We start from the raw sequence: 10,253 nt of genomic DNA, 5'->3' as shown, positions 1-10,253 counted from the left end.
GAGAGAGAGAGAGANAGAGAGAGAGAGAGAGAGAATAGTCAGACGGTGATCCTTAAAGTGCAGTGACCGAAGACAATTATCTTATCGCTTATTAGACGATTATCTTATCTAGTTCTTATTAGACTCGTCGAAGCTCCTCGCTCAGTCTGAGGAGGATTTACGATGAACGATTGCAGGAATTAGTATCAATGCATCTATCAATGATTGCATTAGTCATTCTGCGTACTGCAGACATACGATCAGCTGCCACTATTTTTATGTTCGCGATTAGATCGCCAGTTGAGTCCGCAATGGCAAAACGTGAATCCTCTTTTCTCGGATGTAGGAAGAACATCTCATTTCATCCATTCCATTGACATCATCGTCATATCACGCATTACTCATTCACTTTTTTCACAAGAATACAGAATTTGCTTCTCTGTTGCAAAAAGAAGCATTTCAATGACACCCATAAAGAATCATTTCCGGTAACGATAATATGCAATCCACACGACACACGTACCCGAACATTGTACATAGTTTACGAATTGGAGTAAAGGAGAAGGTAAAGGAATATGAAACAACAAAACTTAAAATAAAAACTTTAAATGCCGCGCGTGAAATTTACTAAAAATATTTGTATACAGTTTATCAAACGAATCGTTTTATTTTATAGTTCAAAATCGGATGGTTTCGTATATTGTGGAATATTCCTACCGTCTCTCATAAGTAAAATAATTCTAACCACCCTCATAAGGCTTCTTCACGACGCTTTAAATGTTAGACCAAGCTTTAAAATATAATAAGATCTCTTGGTTACAGAATCATGCGTTTTACCAAAGATGCTTTCCATGTACAGATTTACGAGTCCTCTACCACGCCTAAAACTGCTTTAAATGTCTCTTTATATGTTCATAGCTTGTATTTCAACCTCGAACTCGTCTATCTCTCAATCGCCAATATAAATTATTTTTTAATACAAATTTTTGAAAGTACACACATAGTAATAAGATATTTTAATTTATTAAAAAAAATTTACTTTTTACATTTATTTTAATAACGCGATGTAAATCATCATAAATTAATGAACTCAAATTACCCCCCTGATTTTCAAACTTTATTTCGAAAATCCATTGAAATCGAGGCGACTGAACGGTAGAATGCGAGATGCGAGCGTTGATCAGGAGGATCTTTGTTTTTTGCCGATGGCTCTGTAGGTTTGGCCCCGTGCCCTTCCACGGACTTCACCTGCGGGGATGGCTCTTGCATATCGAAGAGCTCGGTCTGTGACGGATTCGACGACTGCCCCAGGGCAGAAGACGAGCTTTATTGCGGTACATAACCATGTATACCTTTCACGCTACTCGGTATTAAAAGAGAAAGAGAAAAAGAGAGAGGGGGGGGGAGGAGGAGGGAAGACCGAAAAAAAAGAAGACAGTACATGGATGACTTGCTGGCGTAATATCAATCAATGTTATTTTGACATTTAATGCAATTCGAGCTTTAAAAAAAAAGTTTTGGAAGTGAAACATAATATTTTTGTTGTGTTTTATCGATATCGTTACCCGTACAATAACAAGTGACGCGATGGAATTTTAACTACAAACGTGCAAAAATTGATTTCAAATAATTGGTGCGAATTATTTATTTATGGCATTCGAATTGATAGACGGTTTGAACAAAATATTTTGCAAAACACCGTTGAAAGTAACGAATAATCGATTTTATTAATGTTTTTATTCTTAACGTGATCTTTCCTTAATTATGAAAAATGCCTTGAGAGATATTCAGAGAACACTTTATTATTCCATAATTATATTCTGTATTATATTGACATCAAGTCATTCCATTGACGATTAAAATGATACATTATCTGACTCAAAAGCAAGAAAGTTATAATTCTACCTAATTCTTTCTCTCTTTCTTTACACCGTTTTTTCCGAAACCCTGCTTAGCTTGCACCTTATACAACGCTTGCCATTGAACCAATCGCTTAATGATTTCCCTCGTTGAATCTAATCACGGACTTGTTCCGTGTTGGTTAGACGCTAATTACAGAGCTTAAATTCGGATCCAACGCTAACGTGACCAGAGCCGACAATGTTAATCGCAGATTTCGATTATTCGAGTGGTAAATATATTTCAATTAATAATTAATTTTTATGTATATAGAAATTTTTCAAGTAAAATATTATCGTAAGCGTTTTGGTAACTATATTATTTATAATTAAATTAGAAATGAAAATAATAATAAGAGTAGTAAAACAAAAACGCCTGAAGGCGAAATCTGCGTTTAAATTAGCCTCTGTATATAAGTACATCTATTATGTAATTATGTAAATAACTTATATTATCCTTGATGCATTCCTATAAATTCCCTACGAACTTTTCTGTAAGAGATATGAACAATGCCAAATATTTCGATTATAATTTATGTATAATGAAACTTTTTGATACAATATCTTACGATTAATTTATGAGATAACATAATTATCATTACAGGAAAATTCAATCATTACGTTAAATGTAACAATGTAATATAATATTTTAACATATAAAATGTAATTCACTCAAATATTTTCTTATTCGTTTTTGATCCGCGTTTTCTATCGAATTTCTGCGAAAATACACACCGAATATGCATGGAGACCACGATTCTTTCTGCGAAGTTTAATTCTAAATACCGGAATCGTTCATCGGCTGACAAACGACCTCATAATAGCAGACCATTACACATATTTACGTGAAGCTAATAATCGTGTATCTCCCGCAAAACTATAATCGATCGCGTAGGAAAGCTACGCTTATCGTCACGACACATTTTTCGCGCATTGCACGCAACATTGTAATTCGCATTAACCAATACGACAGGTTATTTTTCACGAGCATTTCATCCGATTCAACATAAAATATAGCTCGGCTTTATAAACGCGTGTAGGCCGAATATAATTTCCAATTCTCCCTAATCCCTCCCATAAATCATTACTGCTAAATAACACTCTCGTTGCCTCAGAAGCAGCTTTTTTCGCTTTCGTGATGTGACAACAGACAGCAGAAGTTATCAATTAAGTAAAGAAAAGCTCGTGGATGAAAAAAACGAGACCGACGATCGAATTGCGTCGAACGTCGAAAGCGTCTCGCTCTGAGAAGTCTGAGACTGCGTGTGCGGCACGCTTTCCGCTTCGATATATGTATATGTATATGTACACGGAGTGATTGTATATATGTGTAAAAATGTATGTGTTCTTTGCGCATATGTCCGCTGAACAAAACAAAATACAGAGCGGGAATGCACGCCTAACCAGTTCAAATGCGCCACCGGGAACAAGTGCATCGAGGATGTCTACAGGTGTGATGGCCATCCGGATTGTCCAGATCACAGCGACGAGGACTGCGCCCCGTCCGCTAACGACACTACACACACCACTTCGCCTACCACCAGTACGCTCCTTTTTCAGTGTGTCCATCGCTTCATTCATAATACATTTATGCAACCTCGTCTAGCGTGTCCCGCTATTACTATTCGATCTCAGTAGATCTGTAAATAATTGGAACCTTCGATCGATTTTTCCCATAGAAACGAAACAAAAAAAATTAATTAATTATATTATTTGACGAATTATTTCATCATATGAAAAACATTAAAATTAAACGCTCTTCCGTACGAAAATCTGATACTGACATCCGATACTGAAACACGGTAATTAATTATTTATTTTAAGTATTAAAAGCACTATGGTTCAGTACTTTTAGTACTTTAAATAAATAATTATTATCTTTCAATATTAAATTGATCAATTAGATTTCTGTAAAAATCAAACGTCAAAAAATCAAACGCCTATCTGTCTAAAAGAATATTTTTATTTTATATAGCTCTATATATATATGTTATAATAATTTATTATTCATTATAATAATTATAATTTTTTATTCGTAACTATTAAACGTAAACGCATTTAATTTTAGTTGTTTATACATGCCGGTACTCTGTGCAGTTTTATTCGCCGCTAGATGTTAAACAATAAAAATGAGAGATTTGAAAAATATCTTCGAGCTTCGCAGTGTTACAAGTTGCCTGCCTTCGCCCGAGGTCCGTAATGTTTGCTTTCGGTCGAATCCTCTTAAGGAACTCTTATTTACGCGGGACAAGTGGATCTACCTGCCTGAGCGGATACACACTCGACGATGGTTGTATTTCATTGTGCATTTCTCACGATCAATCGTTACGACCGTGGTCGAGAAAACGATTCCTCCTCTTGTTGCTTCTCCAAAGACCCCGACGGCCATTGTAACATTCGTTTTACCGCGCACTGGGAAAATTTATACTTACGAGATGCGACTGCTAAACTTACCGAGGCAACTTATTGAAGATGTACAAGTACATCTCTCTCTTCCTTTTTTTTCTTTTCTTTTTTTCTTCTGTTCTTCAACAAACCGTGTTCTCGACAACGGCTTTATTTTATCGTATCACCTGAGTGCGGAAGGGTCGGAACACACCGGAAACGTATTATCCCGCGAATCCCCCGTACGGAAGATTCACGGTGATCGTTGACGGTAATCTCGCCCGTTCGCGCTGCAAATCGCCGCGTTACAAAACAGCCTGCGGATATATATGCCATGCATTGATGTACTAGTAGTTGCATTACGCACAAACTTATACGCTCGGATGCAGATGACGGTGTTGGATAGGAGTTCCTTTGAATGTTTTTTTTCCCTGCAAACTTTAGTGTTTTTCCGGCAACAGTCTGCTAATTGCCGAAAGGACAGTAAAAAAAACGAAAGGAAAGAGAAGAAAATTTGGGGAACTGAATGAACAGGGCATTCTTATGCAACATCTTAGCCACATTTGTGATTCTGCTTGCGAACTGGTATTCTCTTTTTAGTTTTCTATTGCATCATTCTCAGTTGCATTATGGTATGATAGAAAGTAAATGCATTACATCTCACTGCAAGTGTACTTTTAAATTTGATCTTTTGGCTGCTCGATGCTTCATTTTCCTTGCTGCGGATTTTTCCCTTGAATGTGCCTGTGTGTATGTGTGCGCTCAGACTCTGATCCACGCTGGACACCCGAACGCAGGAGGGAATGCGATCCGAGGACAGAAATGCGCTGCGATGATGGCAGTTGCGTTCTTCTACGACGGAAATGCGACAATATCTTCGACTGCCTCGATGGCAGCGATGAGCGCGGCTGCGGTAAGGATTTCATCTTGTTCTCACAGCCCATCCTCTTCCTTTCCTTTCCGCATACTCATATTAACGATGACAAATGTTTTCTGATTTCCTCCCTTCGTGTATTCATATTAACGATGACGAACGGTTTCTGATTTTACAAGCCTGAGGAAATCTCTCTTTTGCTTATAAAATAAAAAAATTTATATGTATATTTATTATCATTTTTATATCATTTTTATGTGTTTATTTATAGTAATTCGCTAAAATTCTTTTTCTATAATAAGCTCTTTCGATAAATTGTCCTAAATCAGTTTGATAAATTACATTTTTTTTTATTAATAATTCTGCTTCAGTTTATATTTTGTTATTTTTAATGTCGTAAAAATATGTGTATATTGAAAACACTGACAGATAAATTTTACTAAATATTTTTTGCGTAGTACTGTAGTTCTTTATTGAAATGCAACATATCTACTTATATATTGCTAATGTTTATCATCGACAATTCAATAAAAGTTCATTACTGATAGCTCATTATTCTCACAAATTTTCAGTGATGTCATTCAAATTGATTATTTTCTTATGATTGACTTAGTAATTACTTATAAATTTTTAATAACTGTTAATAATATTATAATAATATTAAAATAATACTATAATAATTTTACATATTGATGATCTATAAATTATAATTTGATGTATAATTTGTAGTTATTTTTAAGTATTAATATAAAATTTTGATATATTAAATATTTCTTTAATTTGATTTGAGAATTTAATTTAAACTACTTTTATTCCTACTGAAATTTTTATCAATTTCATACAGTATGATACATGCTTACGTAACAATCAATTATGACACCATGATTCCTTACTATTCCCAATCCCTAATGCTTTTTGCGGGAGCTTTTGACATGCTGTGTCATAAAGGAGTATGCATACCTGCCGAATGGAAGTGTGCCAGTGGCGAGTGCTTGCCGGAAAACCAAAGATGCGATGGAATAACGCAGTGCAGCGATGGATCCGATGAGGATCTATGTGGTAATTATATGATATACAGCTTACGCCCACAATCGTTCACAAAAAATGGCCTTTTCACTGCTCTTGCTTGTTAGCCAGTCGCACACTGCAAAATTATTACACCTGCTTTTACAAAATGAATATCATAATTTCCATTTATTTTCAATTTGTTGGAATTCTCAAATGATTGTATCTCGATTAGAAAAATTTTTTACTCAATCAGATGTAATATTAATCTATGCAGCATGTTATAAAATTTAAGTTTAAATTATTTAATAATATATTTCCTGTTAATTTTAATGCCTGCATGATAATAGAAAATTAATCATTATTTCATTTTTTATTAATTGTTTCCCTTCGTCAATAACAACAGTACAATAACAACAGTACAATGATTATTCCCATCCCAATCTCAATGTATCCTAAATTGATTCCTTTGACTAAGAACTAAAAATATATGGATGTATTTATGTATTATTAAATTAAAATCTCAACAACCTACATTGAAATTGTAAGTCATTGTATGCATGGAATGACTTTTTATTACATATGATATCGCATTCTTTCCTTGCGAAAGGAAACTCTCGCATGTGCTGCTTGATGTCACACGTTGCATTTTGTCTATGTTGTAAGTGTTGGCGCACGTGTCTTTCTGGGAGTATAACCGGTATGAATATTTGGAAGCGCATGATAAAAGCTCCTGTAAGTAGCTCATGATAATATTAATTGGACGATGCAAGAAGAGCGAATGTCCCGATGGGTTCACATGAGGATTGATCATTCTACTGTATACTTTGCCTTAGAAACTTATTAGAGCAGAGTGCTTGGTGTACTCAGCAAAGTACAATAATATACGACTAACAAGGGTGACAAGCAGCGTCTATTGTGTATGATAAGAAACGCGTAATAATTCATGCGAGCATCCCCACGTTTGTTTAACACTTAAGTAGTCGTAGAGACTTTATTACTCATGATGTTTATCGGTTTGAGAATATCATCGATAGAAGTCTCTTCGAGAAGGTAAATTAAAAATAATTAAATTGAATAATAAATACATACACATTGAGAAGTATTTAATTTATAAGCGAGATTTTTTTTCTTTCGAGGAAAGGATTACTAAGGGAAATCTGAATACATCACAAAATCAATATCTGTCAAAACAGGTGTTCCCGTCTTGTGTAATATGCGCCGATTGCAATTAAAAGATAAAAAATTTGCATACATATCGCCGCGATTACTCAAGTGTTAATAAAATGAATTTCACGTGCGATGACAGCACGTTTCTTTAGCCTTACACGTCTGATTATCTTAAACAAATACGGAATCCTGCGGTGGTAAGGCCATTTTTTTCTTTTTCCCTTATTCTTCCTGTATGGATAGCATGCACGATAATACTCGACATGGAACTTGGTAATTATTGTAGTAACCGAATGTCCACCTGGGTGGTTTCGATGCAACGATGGAGTGTGCCTCGACATTAAGAGACGTTGCGATGGCCGGCCGCATTGCTTGGACGGCTCCGACGAATTCAATTGCTCTCGTAACAATGATTTTTAGTTTTTAGCTTTATTTCATGCCGAGGACGATATAGACCTAAGCCACATATCTGGAATCGACTTAACACAGTAGTTTCGATAAGTGAATGACATAGCAGTATCGTCGATAGTATTGCATTACGAATTAGAGCAAGTTACTTATAAAATTTTTTGTACTTTTCTTTTTAGTCACATTGGATACTTGCATTTTGTAACTTAGGTCTGTGTCTTTCTTAGTGCATTATTTATGTTGATAATAATCCGCACCAAAAAAGCTTATCGTTAATTTAATAATTAGTCAATGAGATTTTTATATATATATGTATATTAGCATAAATAGAGACTTTTATAGTATTAAAATGTATCAATTAAAACGATAACTTTTTTCCGTGCGCTATTTATTCTAATCTTTCTCTATAACTTATTATTCTACTTTTTCTTTTGCCCTCTGAGGGTTAATCATGCTTTTTTCTCAAAGTGGAAACGTAAAAAGTGAAAATTTTGTGTATGTATGTGTATATATATATATATAAATGTATATATATATATATAAAAATTATCACTTTTCATGTTTCCGCTCTAGGGAAAAATTAGTTAGATGATTGACTTCCTGAAAACTCTTTTCTCTATTAGCATTTTCATTATGGGTCATAATACTTTCTGCGACTATGGTATTCTTGTTATGAGCATATGATATTTAAATTATATTCTTAACGAATTAACAGTGAATGAATGCAACCAATTGCTAATTCATTTCATGAATCAATTTTGCGTTCAATTCATCGTATGTTAACTAAAAAAGTGCTCATGATGTGTGTATTTCAGTGTTTAAAGACTTGAAATAGACGCAGGATCAAGTGCCGACATTTCTTTACTTCTTGACACTTGATCTTATTTTTATTTCAAATCTTTATTTCGTTTTCTTTATCTTAATATGTTTGTCAACTTTTTTTTATTGAAATTGGCTTCTACTCCCGCGTGCAACAAAAATCACAGACTTTGTGTCAAAGGGTACTTTGCGTATTTCATCTTTCTCATTGTTTTGCTTGGGCGGTAAGACAACACGGTGAAAGATGTAGTAATGCAGCATGCGAAATCTATTTAAGATTAGCCGATTCTCTAAGACAGTTCTAAGAAACATACAGAAGTCAACAAAAAATTAAAATGACTTTATTTTGATTTTTAATAAACAATCAAATATTATAGCCAAAAATCATTATACTGTCATGATGTTAAAATAAAGTCATTATGATTACTTTCTCTTGACTTGTGTGTGATGTGTTCCTAGGATGTCATATACGAACGACTTCTCCGTATCTTATGCGGAATGTCGATTGTGCAGAACGTTAATAAACGGCTACGCAGGGACTTTGCAGCTGTAACTGCAGCGACAGCAACTGTAACGGGCGCGACGACGGCGACGGTGTAGTCATTCGACTTCTCGCGCGCACGTCGGTGTTGAAGTTGGCAATTAAGAGGTTGTGTAACTAATACGGGCGCACAGACGCGTACACACGTACGCGGAAGCTGTTAATCTCATTTCGTCGCCCTGTATCGACCGTTTGAGCACGTTTTAGCCGGACGTTGACTGACCATTAACTCGAATACCGACGTGTGATCGCGGCCCCACTTGCCGTAGTCACCCCGGGACCACTCTGTCAAAGATGGATGAATCAAAATCAATTCGAGGGAATTCATTCTCGAAACTCGATCGCCAAACTCGGGAGATGCTTTCGAAGTGTTTGAACTTCTTCCTCATTCTCTTTCTTTATGACTTATTTATTAAATGAATAAGAAAGTAATTGCCAATACGAGCCAATACTAGTTCTTAATGTAAATTACATGTATTGTTCAATCGTAAGTAAACATTTCGATCCCAATAATTTAAGTCATCCTCAGTACAATTTGAATCAAATAAGTGGATATATAAAACAAAATCAGCCTAAATTATATTTTATATATATAAACATTATATATACATTCAATTTTGAATACCGTTCGAATCATTTTTATTAACAATAACTCATCTTTTTATTCTGTCCATATATTTCTGTCCATGTATATCCTATAATCAAACTTGATCTAAGAGTGATATTATAATTAGTGATTGTTGTATCTATATCTCTCAGAGACTAACAATGTTACACTAACAATGTTACAAAGTACGGTTATCAAACATAAATATCAGAGATTTATTCGTTTTCTATATTATTATTAATTAAAGTGATGAAATGGAAATGATTATTATTCGTATAATATTCAATGAGAATAAGAAGTCATATTATAAACTGCACTTTAAATATAAGCTAAAATAGAATAAAGAGGGAAATAAGAACACAAAAATTCAGTAATAAAGTCAAATCCTGTTTCTCAGAGAGAGAGAGAGAGAGAGAGAGAGAGAGAGAGAGAGAGAGAGAGAGAGAGAGAGAGAGAGAGAGAGTAGTAGTAGTAGTAGTAGTAGTAGTAACGTAACGTACGTTACGTTACGTTACTTACGTTACTTACGTTACTTACTTACTTACTACTACGTACTATACTACTACT

The 10,253-nt window shown here is 34.6% G+C and overlaps 1 protein-coding gene across 1 annotated transcript in view; it reads left to right on the top strand.

Moving 5' to 3' along the window:
* The window catches only part of LOC105622232 (basement membrane-specific heparan sulfate proteoglycan core protein), a 187,690-nt gene that overhangs the window by 151,008 nt on the left and 26,429 nt on the right, over positions 1-10,253 (top strand). The window contains exons 15-19 of the mRNA XM_012203655.1: positions 1,197-1,313; positions 3,262-3,420; positions 5,029-5,175; positions 6,085-6,195; positions 7,598-7,714. Coding sequence (XP_012059045.1) covers positions 1,197-1,313; positions 3,262-3,420; positions 5,029-5,175; positions 6,085-6,195; positions 7,598-7,714 — 651 coding nt within the window. The remainder of the gene's footprint in view (positions 1-1,196; positions 1,314-3,261; positions 3,421-5,028; positions 5,176-6,084; positions 6,196-7,597; positions 7,715-10,253) is intronic.

The sequence above is a fragment of the Atta cephalotes genome, assembly GCF_000143395.1.
Source record: "Atta cephalotes unplaced genomic scaffold scaffold00041, whole genome shotgun sequence".
Lineage (NCBI taxonomy): Eukaryota > Metazoa > Arthropoda > Insecta > Hymenoptera > Formicidae > Atta > Atta cephalotes.
The sequence above is the reverse complement of the archived record's forward strand: the minus strand, read 5'-3'. Positions and strand labels throughout refer to the sequence as shown.